We start from the raw sequence: 14,392 nt of genomic DNA on the forward strand, positions 1-14,392 counted from the left end.
ACTGATAACCCTTTATCAATGTCAAGCTGAATAGAACAAAAATGAAGTGAGGCCACAAAATATGTAAAATGGATTTATTATTATTTTGGGTATATCTACTGGGTATATCTACCGAATATTTTATATAATTTTGTTAGTGTCGGTTCTTTTAAACAAACAGGTATTTAGCTTATTACATTGTTTAATTCCAATGTATATGTGTAACAAACATAAGTTTCCATTGCATGCATTTTATATGTATATTATAGTTTATATACATGAACAACGAAAATTGTTATAATTCTTTATATATATTTATTAAAAAAGGCGGAGACCGATACATAAATTATACAACAAATTATAACTATTATTACAATGAATACGCAAACACAGAGTCAATTAGTCTATAATACATTATATTATCGATATATAAAGAATCCAAATGATTTCAAAGAATAATTTCTAAGAATTTTGTATACAACGCCTGTATTAAATTATACTAAGACTTTGTCAGGGATACGATTTTTTTTATACAAGACGATTAATGAGTTTATTGTACACGTGAGTATGAATGTTCTTACACTATGAATGTCCGTTCTTTACAATCTTGTAGAGTGCGTCATCTATATATGTGAATGAACGCTTTCGTCTTGATAAGGGTTCATCTTAAAATACGGTTACGGTGTCAAAGTTCAGTAGTGATAAATTGGCAGCTACTGATCAAGCTTTGTCTTACCTTCAAATCTTTATAATAAAAATACTAAACGATAAAATAAAATTGAAAATCGTGTGTCTAAAGCGATTTTTAGTAACCAAGTTACTTAGTCTCATTGCTTAGAGTGTACTGTACAACATTTGTTTATACTAATATTTCCTATAGGCACAAAAGCTCGTAAAATATGTATTAAATTTAATAAAATCATTCACTGTTTGTTTAAAGCGTCATGTTTTTCAGCGTCGCCCTTTTCATCAATAAGTATATTTTAAACTTCGCATTGACCGAGCCGTTTATCTGACCAACATTTACAGCACTATCCGTATACATTTTCGGTATATCAATCAAAATTGAAATTAATGAATTGATTGCCTTCAAATGTCTGTTTTAAATGAATACTAAATAAAATGTTTTTGTAAATAAAGATCGCACAGCTAAACAAATCTGAACGTTTTAATAGGCTCGTTAAAATATTTATAGGATATAGGTAGTAACAAAAACATGACTAATCTTTTAATTACGCGACAAAGTTTTACGAAATTATTAAGACATGGTAATATTCAATAATATTTTTATTCATATGTAAATATGTAATTACAATAATTGTAGTATATTAGTTATATTAAAAAACGTTTGTGAACTACCATTTAGGTGAAAGGATACGAGCGCTTTGCCGTTTAAATAGATCGGGAACAAGATAAGTGTAGACAAAAAACTAATTAGCAACAAACTTGCAAGCTTTGAAATAAACAAACCATTGCGAACTAATATGTTTAAATAGGCAAAATATAAATAATATAAGTACATATATGCAATTCAATAACTCTAAAAAATTCCAAATATGCGTACATATTACGAAAGCTCAGAGCCTCACATGGGTCTCGTTAAGTAGACATGTTTCATTGCCTAGTCTATCTTTATCTTTATTGCATGTCGCCTAATTTTGGATGTCGACTAGGAAGTATGAAATCCACATTTCAGTTCAATGAACTGAATGGTGGGTTATCGAGATAAGTAAAGTTATATCGTTGCATACTGTAACTTGTTTAATTTAAAATGTTAGGTAACTATTTATAACTTTAAAATCTTGTTATATTACTAGTCAAAAAAATGCAAATACTCAACTAGAGAAATATTAAATAAGAATAGTTATAATTTATCCATATTGTTATAAAACGCGTTATATAAAAATGTATTTGTTCTCATGTACTTGCACATAAAAGTTCTACTATTGTGCCAGCTCATGTTTATTTTTACAGTAAATGATCACATAGTAAAGAACCTTAGAGAACCGAGATGCCCCAGTGGCTAGAATGCGTAAATATTAACGTGCATTTATTTGGATAATTTTTTCGTGTATACATTTAAATCATAACCATAATATTTTACATCCGTATGATATTTTTAAAATATTATTTTAAATATTATTTATTTATTATAATAAATAAATAAATAATATTTATTATAATAAATAAATAAATATTTTAAGATATTTGTACAAATAGTTTTATGACATGTACCATTTACATACATCATTTGATTTGTGATAAATTATTGCATATTTAAAATAAACGGTAGACGTGAGCGGGTAAACTTAACAGCTAAATAAAATAAATTATATTTTTGCTTAAAAATTACAAAACAGTAATGATATCTATAATATCATTATTGTTTTTATTTTACAAAAATCTTAGAGAGGAGGATTAATATTACTTTGAATCCGAAAAGACACATCTGTCTAGCACGTGGCTACAGAACGTGAACATCAGAGTGCATAATTGTTATTAAATACAAAGCAGATTTCGTTTGTTACTCTTTTAAATCCAACTTACATTTTGAAAGACGCTATCAGCAAGCTTTATTAAGCATTAAAATTACAAAACATTATGTATCAACGTATTATAAAAATATAAAACGAATTGTATTGACTTTTAAGTTAAAAATAAAAAATTAATGAAAATGAATTGCTTTTATGTATATTGATTATTTATCTTCTTCTGAATATTTTTATGCTTGTACTCTATGAATATTTATAGTTGAGAGAATGTTTGTCCTTCAATAGAAAAGTTTTAACTAGGCCCTTTTTTATAACCATGCGATGCCAGTAATGGCTGCCAAGTACATAATAAGTGTAATAACTATTTTTATTATAATAATTTTGTAAAAATAATTTTTATATAACCTTTATATTTGTAAGTATGGATGGATCCTAAATCCTACGAAACGTTAGGAAGATCAAAAACACATGCTAAGTTTTTTTCCCTTTAACATGTGATGATGTGATATACGTCTTGCTTATTTTTATTTAGATGATTACGTAATTCAAAATAGCTTTATATTGAGATGAGAACAAAGTTTGATTAGAATTGAAAAACTTTAAAAACGATGATGTTACAATGTCAATTATTTATGAAAGATAAGAATGCACTTTATTTAGACGATTAAATGAGATATAAATTATATAATAATATTTTAAAATAAATATATAAAGGTATGTTTTACCGATTACTTATTGCGACGGCAAAACTTTTAATCAGAATAAGCTGACCGAAGTGAAGTGATTAAATTAAGTATGGAAGGGAAAGATTATTTATACATTTTATACGATAGTAATTTAGTCATAGAGATGTCCTAACTATATTAATCAGATTGTAATCGAATTTTTTTATTTTATTTGTTTACACAGACTAGGAAATTATATTGCCGTTGCATTCGTTGCAAGTACTACATGATAATATTTAATAAATATAAAAACTCGCGACGAATCACATCCTATACAGCGACATTTAATAATAAAATTTAGCTTTGATCTCTGATATAAAAAATAATATAGTTAAAACTAAGTAAAGGACAACACGTAGGTTTTACCTTAAAAAAAACAATTTGCGAATTACAATTATTTAAAGAAAAATAAAGCTGCTGGTCCTGTACCCGAACTCTATTCAGTCTTTTCGGATTTACCGAACCATTGGATTATGAGAGCCAAGGAATAGAATGTGCATTTCTGTACACACTTGCGCAATACAATATGTTCTGTGGAGTTTAATCTCTCGTTAGTCTCTCTTGATTGCGATTTGCAATGGACGAAATTGACCAAGAGAATATTACCATCATTTAATTTTATATTTATAACAACCTAACGACACTTATCAAAACGGTTTAAACATTTCTATACATTAGTATAGGTACTTATATACATCGTTTGTGTTTTGAAAAAATACTTATTATAACTTTTATCAAAGCTGCTTGCCTGATTTTTGAACTAATAACAGTTATAAAATGGGATGGCATAGTTGGAAGCTCACACTAACGTTATGGACTTCATGAATGCGTCGATTGGATAAAAACCCATATTCTGACCAATCCGATTAAATGTTACCGATATTTATGTTATTCAATTAGACTTTAAGTTTTTAGTTTTACTAAACAAACGAGGATTTTAGCCCTGTGCCGTAAACGGTTTTATTATAATATCATAGGAAACTGCTTTTATTGTTAAATAAAAAAATATATACTGCGATATATAATTGTGTTCAAAAAATATTATGCAATTAGTAAGCTTACGAACCCATAAAAATTAAAAAAAAAACAGCTTCATCAGTTTAATATTGAATAAAGAAATTTTAATTTATTGACAGCAGTGTCGATGTTTGCAATTTGTTTGACCTTTCAAGGACTCGTCTTATTCATATAACATAGTCTCACTCTCTTCGAAAAGAAGGAAATTCCAAATGGAATACAGTATTTAAAACATTAGCACCTATCCAAACAAAATTGGCAACGTGAAATATTCTAAAAAGTGTTATCCCAGCTTTTATAGCTACGAAGGCCCGCTAGTGTACGCACCTGCGCTGCGCGTGGTGCGCGGCGCGCGCGAGGCGGTGCGCGACGCCGAGGCGCGCCTCCCACGCGCCGCCCGCCGCGCCCGCCGCGCCCGCCGACGACACCACCCACTGCTGCTCCTCGACCTGCACCATACTCGATGGTTTAGTACTGCCAGTGTCCGCAAATTATCTTTTTAAACATTCTTGTTAAATTCATTATATCTACTCGATCTATATCAATCAAATCAATTTTTGAGACCGGATTGTGAGTACCTTTAATCACTGTTCATTGAAGGGCCTGAGACATATTTGCAATTTTGCAAAGCACCAGTGTATACACAAATATTACCGAAAAGCGTCTCGAATAACCGAATGAATCGATACCTCTACCTTAGACATCATCTCCTTGTAATTGGTGACGATGCTGATTCGTCTCTGCGCCTTGTCTGCGCGCTGCACGAGCGCCAGCCTGGCGCCCGCGAACCACAGCTCCAGCTCGTTGAGCGCGCATCTGATGGTGGCCTCGCTCGATGCGGCTGCGCTTATTTTCTATTTGATTAATCCAAGTTACAACTCATTATCTTATCAATTTACTTTATTACAATTCATATAAGTTTTGATGAAAAGTTAGTAATATAAGTTTTGAAACACGCCGACGACGACGAACAAGACATATTGGACCGAATGAACAGGTCCGTTGTCTTTGTTTATTTTTACTCTTAGAGAAGCTTTTTATATCTTTGATTTGTAATCAGTGAAACATCCTATTGAAAAAACATAATTGAATTCAAATGACTTCAACACTTTAAAACGAAATTTTCAGTCAAAACTTCGAATGCAAAAAAATCTGTTGGATTACAGTGGCTTATAGATGAAAATAACAACGTAATAGATATTTCTATTACATTCCATAACCAAGTTAATGTTACGGGCTTTGTCCATCTACTACTAAAAATACTACGAATTCTTGTCTTTGACGGTCTCGTTGGTACATATATTGACTATATGACCGCAGGTCCTGATGTCCTGGGCTTAAACGGCACGTCAATGCAATTATAATGTCATTGGAACTTTTCGTAAAAAAAATCTCGGTAGCAGGACGGTATCTGGAAATAGTGCTTCAGCGTTTACACTCAACTGCTTTATAAACCACATAAAAACCGCACAGGACCATCGGGTGCGCCTGAAAGCTTTCTTATCGTTTCAGATTAGCCGTCAGCGTGAGGAGTGCACCTGTGTATACAAGTACGCAGTGTAACATGTATCGTGCAGAAGGCTAAACCTTTTATCAATTGCCGCCTTGGTTTAAATCGGTCGGGAGAACTGCACTTCTAACTTTAATAGCATCATATATTGTAAACTGCATTAGAATTTAGCTACATACTCGTTCGAAGCTACAGTTAAATAAATAACATAATACCTGTAGTCCAGTAATCACAACCTGTATAATTATTTTCAATTTTTTTTTTTTATGATACAAATTGGCGGACAAGCAAATGGGCCACCTTATGGTAAGTGATCACTACCGCCCATAGACAATGGCGCTGACATATTAAGCATTCCTTACATTGCAAATGCGTCACCAACCTTGGGAACTAATCTATTATGTCACTTGTACCTATAGTTAAACTGGCTCACTCACAATTCAACCCGAAATAATACTGCGTATTACTGCTTGGCGGTAGAATATCTGATGAGTGGGTGGTACCTACCCAGACAGGCTTGGATAAAGCCCAGCTACTACTGTGTTTTAAACGATCAATAATAATATGATCAAAAACATTTTTTTTTATTTGCTTTTCACTGTACTGTATAATATACCATGTTAAATATAAATATATGATTAAGAGCGTTAATAAATTTAATTAAATATTATGAACCTGCAACGTCTTCATCTGTTTCTTGATATTGGGTCCAACTTTCAACAAATCTTTTACTAATAGCGTTTCCGGTTTGATGTATTCCAGTTCTATAAGACTAAATACTTCTCGCCAATGATTTTCGGTGAAATCTGTGCCACGTAGGTACTTTAACGCTGTTGTAAGTTCCTGTTGACGACAAATTTTATAGTAAAATTATAAAAATATAAAACTTGCAGATACGAAAACCGGGGAAAATAAAAATCTTACGCAATAATTTTCAAGTTCTTGTTTTATGTATAAGGTGACGTTGGTATACGGTTCCAATTGACTGTTCCACTTGGCTACGAAATCGTCGAGAACATGAAGTTTCTTTTGAAAAATTATCCATTCTTGACCAGCTAGCTCTTCAAACTCTACAAAAAAAGAAAATATTGAATATTATACTATGTCGCCATATGTTACTATTAAAAATAAAAAAAAATAATGTCTTATTTTGTTAAAAACTTGTTAGTATTATTTGTGCCAATTCGTTTTTGACGTTATTATTTTAGATGCATTCTAATAAATAAATACTACCTGCATACTTATAAGATATGTAAATAATTTATGGGTCGAAGTCACCTTATTTAGAGCATCCGCAGTTATTATTCAAAGTTGTTACAGTTACATAATTTAATATTCAAAATTAAATCTTTGAAATTTAGATTTACACTATGGTGAGTAAAATTGGCGAATTGAACGAGCAATTAATGGACGTTAAGAAGATGGTAGTCGCTCTGTTGACCGAGTCACAATTGTAAACACAACACAAAACTACACAACAATGTGTAGAAACAAAAATCTCACGCTTACTTTTTGTCGAGTAATAAAGAACCGGACAAAAGTTTTAGAAACTTTATAAAATGCAATATATCGTTACAAAAGTGTGGTAAAAAAATCGTCTAACTGCCGGCTTTCTCTACTGATCAGAGGAGTTTACTCACTATTAGTGTTCGCTACGGTACGAGTAGGCCACATATCTTTGCCTCTTTCGACTCTCTCACTTACCATCACCATATTCTTTCAGTACGGTCCAAAGGTTTAAGAGATCATTCATGAGTCTCTCCGCTTCCCTCCACGTGTCCGAAATTTCCAGTTTCATATTAAACTTGTCACAGTCGGTCCTGCAAGGTAACAAGTATGTCAACTCCGGTCGGGGAGGCGGCGGGGAGGAGGCGGCGGGGAGGAGGCGGCGCGGCGGCGGGCGGGCACTCACGCGAGCTGCGCGCGCGCGGCGAGCAGGCGCTGCGCGACGTCGGCGGCGTGCAGGGCGTCGCGCGCGCGCTGCCGCATGTCCGCGTGCGCGTGCTCGAGGCGCCCGCAGCGCGACACCCACGCCTCCACTTCGCCGTGCAGGTTCTCCCAGGACCCCTTTAGGTTGCTCTTCACTATTTCGGCCTAGCGAGAGACGTTCGAAGGAATCATCGGAAGCGACTATACTAATTAAATTGACGTAGTCTTTGATATATCACGTCTCATTATGTTGGATTTCGCAAATGTACAAACTTTGTCTGAAAAGTTTACTATATGTGGAGTGTCTTAAACTTTGATTATATTATTATATACCTGATGGTTGAACATTTCTCGTTGACTAAGAATTTGTTCGCGCAATTTTTCCCAATCTCGTATTGTGTTATCGATCGATGAATCTCCACCCCAGGTCCGAAGCAAGTATCCTTTTCTCTTTAGATCCTCAACTGTTTTCTCCATCTAAGGTCATAAACATTAACAATTACTGCATTCATATTATATTACATCATACTATCTTATAAATAATTTAATGTAAGTGTATCTTATTATTAACATTTGAATAATTGTTTCATACCTATACCAATATATAATATAATTTGATAAATAGAGGTAGCTTTCAAAGTCTTCGATTATCTTTCTATAAGAATTATATATTACTACATAAAATGTACTTTATTTAAATGTGCGGTGCGTGGGGTATAAACATATCACCTCGGGCATCTGCTCCTGTAGCGCCTGTTGCTTGGAACTTATTTCAGCTAAATCTTTAGCGTTCTTAGGCAATTCCTTGTTTTCTAGCATGACAGTAGCGTTGGCCATAAAAGACTCTAACGCGACAGCGTCGTCGCGACAGCTCGCTTGCAAGGACGACATGAGACAGGCCCACAGGTTGCGCGTTTGAGCTTCAAACTCGCGACGCAACGTGGCCGTTCCGATAGTTATCCATTCTATTTTTTCGTCGTCACTGAAAAGTGGATGTTTTCATGAATTTTCGATACTTATCAACTATGACGTATATTCGTTTTCTCTTTAATAACCGATGAGGCCCAAACTATAATAAATTATCGTTCAGTACGGTAGTACACTACTTAAAATTTAAGTCATCCGAACCGATATTCTCGACACGACACAGAGCTACAAGTCGAGGAACTCACAAAGTCATCTTGGCCACGGCCTGGCCGAGCGCCTTGCAGGCCTTGAAGTTGTCCTCCCAGTCGGCGACGCGGCGCAGATGGCGCGCGCAGAGCGCGTCCAGGTCGCGCACGCACGCCAGCGCCGCGCGCCGCGCCCACCGCGCGCACGCGCCGCGCGCCGCCCGCAGCGCCGCCTCCAGCTCGCGCACGGCGCGGTTGCCGAGCCAGCCGTGCCTGCCCGTTACCGCCCTCAATATTACGTACGCGACTATCTACTCGTTGCTGAATTTTGAGGTACTACATTGATTTTACGATATTATATATATTTGATAGTTTTGCTAATCTTTAGCGATGAAATTGCTCCGTTTGGTACGTGGGACGCTTACTTTTCGACGATGGATGCAAAGATAGATTTCTCGTCGGCTATATTGGCCCGCAGACCCACGAAGTGATTGGGCAGCGACACCAGCCGGCGCAGCTGACTGTAGTGTTGCACGCGTATTTCTTCTAACGGAGGCTGTAGGCGGACTGTCCGATCACTGAAGCGAGTAAAAATATTACAGAGTACAGAGTCTCGTACTCTGTATTTCAGAATAATAAAAAGTTTATATTCTGCTTACCGCAAAACCATATCAACTCGTACTTTAGGGAAGTGCTTGTGTAGAGCTAGTAGCGTCTTGATGTATTGAAATTCAAGAGTTTTATACAACTGAAAATCCCAGTGCGAGCGCCACATGTCGGTGTTTTTGTAGCCATTTGCCTCCACCTTTGGACAGTAGCAAAAATATTTTTAGATTAAATGAATGCATATAACAATAAAACGGTAGTCAATGAGGTAAAAAAATTGTACCTTTTCTATAATATCCCTTATATCTTTTATCCCTTTTTTCCATTCACTTTGTTTGGCGAGAAGATCAGTATCCATAAGTTTTACAATTATATTTCGGATGGCTAAATGTTGTCCCGTTAAATATGTGTTCTGAAACAAAATACCAATGATTACTATTAAAAGCTAACGTTTACAACTAATTGCAGGTTTTTAGGACGCGGGTAATTCATTTAAAGAAATATTTTAAAACTCCCGTGAGGGACCGCCCTTTACGACAAGTCCCAAGAGATTGTTATTAAATTGTAAAGTATCAGACAATTTTATGTAACAACATATTGAAAAGTCAGATGTGCATCTGCATGAAAACGCATCGCACGAATAAAATCTATTATTTACTACCGTGTTTCTATGGGAACAATTTGCAGTAATCGACAGCTACTCAAGGTTTTCAGTTAAGGAATATATGTTTAATAAATAAGGAAAATAAAGTTAATTTATAACAAAATAAAATGATTATTTCACTTTTTTAATATGTTTTTAAATCGTTATTTTTTTTTCCTTAAGGCTCACATACATATATACAAATATAGTAATAGATGTCTAAGAATACATTTACAGTATAATAATTTAATGCAATTTGCTTGTACAATTTGTGAGCATTAACGCACCTGACCCTCTAGCTTAAGGACCACTCGTTTCAGTCGTTCTGTGTAGTCGATCAATTTTTCCTCGTCATGCCAATACAGCGGCTGGTCATCCTGTACGAGCGCCGCTAGCTCCAGAGCTGCCTGCAGCATCATAGGCCGCGTCGACGGGATCATACGTTCACCCAACGTATTATGGAAAGACGCCACCTGTATTTGTTTTTATTTACAACAGAAAGCTAGATAGGTAAATGCGCCGCTTGACGGCCGACAATCACCATCGCCTACAGATATTGGCGTCGTATCAAACGTAATCCCTACATTACATAGCCGATGCGTCGCCAACCAAGGGTCTCTAAGGTGCCCTGATCCGATTGTGATTCACGAAAGACACGATCGATGACTGAATACACTGCCGCGCACGGGAAGACATGAGCAGCACGTGCCTGGTGCAGGGCGCGCGCGTGCGCGAGCGGCGCCGTGAGCGCGGCCAGCGCGACGCGGAGCGCGGCGGGCGGCGCCAGCGCCAGGGCGGCCAGCGCGCGCGCCTCGCTCTCGGCGCGCACCAGTCGCGGCTCGAAGCGCACCTCCATGAGGCGCTCCTCCCGCGAGAAGCGCACCACGGGCCCGTCGCCCGCCGCCGCCGACTCGTCCCGCACGAGCGCCTGCGGAGAGAGCCCGACTGTGGGTACACTTGCCTTATGCACATCTCTGGTCTCCTCGATGACATCTACAGCCGAGTATACCTGGATATCTCTGGACCAGTCTTCGTGCAGCTGGGTGTACGTAGTTTTGAGATCTCTCAGAAGTTGAGATGCAAGCTTCAGCACCTCCTCGCTGTTTTCGAATTCGCCGAGATAATTTTCGATGCAAATCACTACTTCCTTCACCTGAAATATGGTAAATTATTGTTTTAAATTTTTTGATTCGAAAATTATATTCATAAAAGTAAATGTAATGTAATTTTAAATATAGCGTGCACTTTTATTGCAGACAGGATAGAGGAACAAATAAAAATAATAGAAAGAAACCTTCGCCTCCATTTGCTTAGCCCACTGCACTCGCTGCACGAGGGGCGACATCTCCGCCGGCTGGTACATCTGTACGTCTACTTCGTCAGAGTCCATCTGGCTCTGTATCGTTTTGAGCATCGCAAGAAGGGAGCTTACGAAGATGTCTAGCTCATTGCTGAGAGCATGTTTAACTAGCGGCCTGTTTATGAGAGTTTTGTATCTAATAAACTCGTACAGCATCTGAAAATCAGACTGCATTAATATACCCATATAAATTAAGTGCATAACAATTTTGCCATAAACGTCGTGAGAATAAATTTGTTACAGGTCACATTTATAGTTTAAAAATGTTACCTGCTTAGTAGATGTATTATTCATGCGTGGTTTAAGTTTTTCCGTTATTTTAGATTCCGCAGGTCTTATTTTAGCCGAAAAATTTGCAACAGCTGATTCCCATGACTGATTCGGACCATTATAAATCCATATGTTAATATCTAAATAAAGAGGTAATTTGCAAACATTACATGTATATTATTTAATATATATAATAAAATGTACCAAAAACAATATAACAGAAATGATTACTTACTCTTGAAAGGCTCTAAAAATTGATGACTATTTAATTCAACTTTCTCATTCTCAGTTAGCAATTTTATCAATTGGTTATAAGTAGATCTAATATTATGTATCTGAAATATTAAATGAGTTTTCTGTAGTATTCTTATTTTATCTCAACAGCCTAGAAACGATCCAGTGACTACTTTAGAGAAAATAAGAGTTCAGTTTTTTTTCTACCACTTTCCACCACTCATAAAGCTCAAGTTACCTTAAATCCTTTTTATATATATTACATTATACTTATTTGTACTTTACCTCTTTTAGTCTTGTTTCAAAATTGACGCAGAAGTTTGGTATGTATGCGTTTCCTTTCCAGGGATGTAAAGCATAGTTCGGCCAATATGTCTCGGTGAGTGATTTACAAGCACCGATCCACGTTTGTACAACATTAAGTCCTTCCGTCATGAGCACAAGAATTTCATTGTCTTTGAACCCATCATTGATCTTCCATGGGTCTATTTGTGAAACAGCTTTTTGAATAACCGAGCAGATAACATGTCCTTAAAATAAAGATGATTATTATAAAATTACATCTTTTTTTTTAATTATAATTCTTTCTTTATACGTATATACAAATGTAGACTTTACCAATAACTAAGGAACGAATAATACTGAAAATCTTAGACATTAACATTGTTACATTTTATTAATTTCGACTGTTTTTAAATTATTGATATCTTAAATAAACAAAGTATTATAAAATATATGTTGCCATTCGTTGTCAAATGGTGAAATAGATTTAGGAATTCCATGCTTACCAATTATATCAAAAATATGAATCATTCTATTCTCTGAATACGGATGTACTGTATACCTCCACACGTCATCTAATATTCCAGCAATATTCTCAGCGGAATCTTTAACTTCTTGCATAACACTGGTTTGTAAAGATCTAACAAATAAAATTACCAAATGAATTTATGGTCCAGAATTTAAAAACAACTATTTAAAAAAAAAAAATATTTACTAACTATACCAATGTCTAATGCATTGCAAGCATGACATTTTGTTCAGGGGTTCAATATAGTAAGTAATTTAATTACTATTTAATATTTATTTCCGAATAAATAATTCAACCCGCTTAGGGGAGGAATTTTTCTTCTACGTTAGCAGGATTATAAGTATCATCATATACCTATAGGCAATCAAGAGTGGTTTGAAAGTTTTATCTTTGTTAAAATTAGAATTATAGAAATTAGAGCTCAGGCTTTTATATTTTACATTATTTGAATACTATAATAATATGTTATTGAAAAATCATTCTGTAAGCCGATAAAATAAGGGTTTCGTTGCTACCAAAGTGGTAAAAATAATGCATAGGTAAAAAAACGTTTGATACGTCACGAGATGTTGCAAATGGGAAATCTATTGAGCATAAACAAGGCTTGTACCATGATAAAGAGGTAAGCTTTGTTTGCGTTGATTTGTAACAGTAAGTTGTAAATATTATTAAAATAAGTAAGCAGAGTAAGCTCAAACTTTATAGTTTCAAATATAATGACAACGACAGAGTGTCCCTCCACTCGAGATGGAAAGTGAAAGAGAATAATTTTGTTACGTAAAAAATAAGAGCCGAGATGGCCCAGTGGCTAGAACGCGTGCATCTTAACCGATGATTTCGGGTTCAAACCCAGGCAGGCACCACTGAAATTTCATGTGCTTAATTTGTGTTTATAATTCATCTCGTGCTCGGCGGTGAAGGAAAACATCGTGAGGAAACCTGCATGTGTCTAATTTCAACGAAATTCTGCCACATGTGTATTCCGCCAACCCGCATTGGAGCAGCGTGGTGGAAAATGCTCCAAAACCTTCTCCTCAAAGGGAGAGGAGGCCTTTATCCCAGCAGTGGGACATTTACGGGCTGCTAATGCCTAATGTAAAAAATACTTGGATTTTTTACAGATCTAACAAGAATTTGGAGTCACTAAAATCCCATACAAATAATATGGATAAATTACAAAAATGTGCTAAAGTTATTTACAACAGTTTTAATGTTCTTGGTCTGGTTCTTATATCTTGGGTACATGAAAATATGTGCTCTTAATAGCTACATCAAATTGTTTTTGTATTACAGCTGGTCAGGTGTGTTTGAATAAAGTGCCAAATGTAGGATTACTAAGATTGATTATAAAATTTAATAGAAGAATTATTAAGAACCTTTACAAACAAAATTTTAGAAAAAGAATCAGAAATTTAATTTTGAAAATTAAACATTGCTGACCTAATTTCCTCAAAAACATCTTCAAACAGCACACAAAATGAAGATGCTGCTTCTATTTCTGTTCTATTAGCATCCCTTTTTTGTCCCATTGTTTTCCAATAGTCTATTTCATCTTCAATAGACAAAATTACTGCAATGTGAATATAGCAACATTAATAAATCTGTAATCATGGTTGCGATATCAATGGATCTTAATTGCACAAATTTTTACCTTTCGTATTTTCATGTTCTTTGTCGTGAGTAAGGGCTCTCAAATTGGCTTGT

The 14,392-nt window shown here is 35.4% G+C and overlaps 2 protein-coding genes across 2 annotated transcripts; both read right to left on the reverse strand.

The window, feature by feature from the left end:
• Window positions 1–4,527: 4,527 nt before the first annotated feature.
• LOC125077992 (cytoplasmic dynein 2 heavy chain 1-like) lies at window positions 4,528–9,494 on the reverse strand. Its single transcript, XM_047690126.1, has 11 exons — window positions 9,424–9,494; window positions 9,190–9,342; window positions 8,825–9,037; window positions 8,382–8,634; window positions 7,986–8,129; window positions 7,636–7,817; window positions 7,428–7,543; window positions 6,648–6,793; window positions 6,399–6,566; window positions 4,909–5,067; window positions 4,528–4,662 (listed from the first exon to the last, which is right to left on the reverse strand). Exons 1-11 carry the CDS (start codon window positions 9,432–9,434, stop codon window positions 4,528–4,530), a joined length of 1,680 nt encoding a protein of 559 aa, XP_047546082.1. The 5' UTR covers window positions 9,435–9,494.
• On the reverse strand, window positions 9,448–14,217 carry LOC125077993 (cytoplasmic dynein 2 heavy chain 1-like). The gene is made up of 12 exons (XM_047690127.1): window positions 14,129–14,217; window positions 12,666–12,799; window positions 12,163–12,407; window positions 11,879–11,978; window positions 11,644–11,783; window positions 11,308–11,529; window positions 11,023–11,166; window positions 10,723–10,941; window positions 10,301–10,486; window positions 9,654–9,782; window positions 9,511–9,569; window positions 9,448–9,469 (listed from the first exon to the last, which is right to left on the reverse strand). Exons 1-12 carry the CDS (start codon window positions 14,215–14,217, stop codon window positions 9,448–9,450), a joined length of 1,689 nt encoding a protein of 562 aa, XP_047546083.1.
• Between the last annotated feature and the right edge of the window lie 175 nt (window positions 14,218–14,392).

This window comes from Vanessa atalanta, chromosome 4 (genome assembly GCF_905147765.1).
Source record: "Vanessa atalanta chromosome 4, ilVanAtal1.2, whole genome shotgun sequence".
Classification (NCBI taxonomy): Eukaryota; Metazoa; Arthropoda; class Insecta; order Lepidoptera; family Nymphalidae; genus Vanessa; species Vanessa atalanta.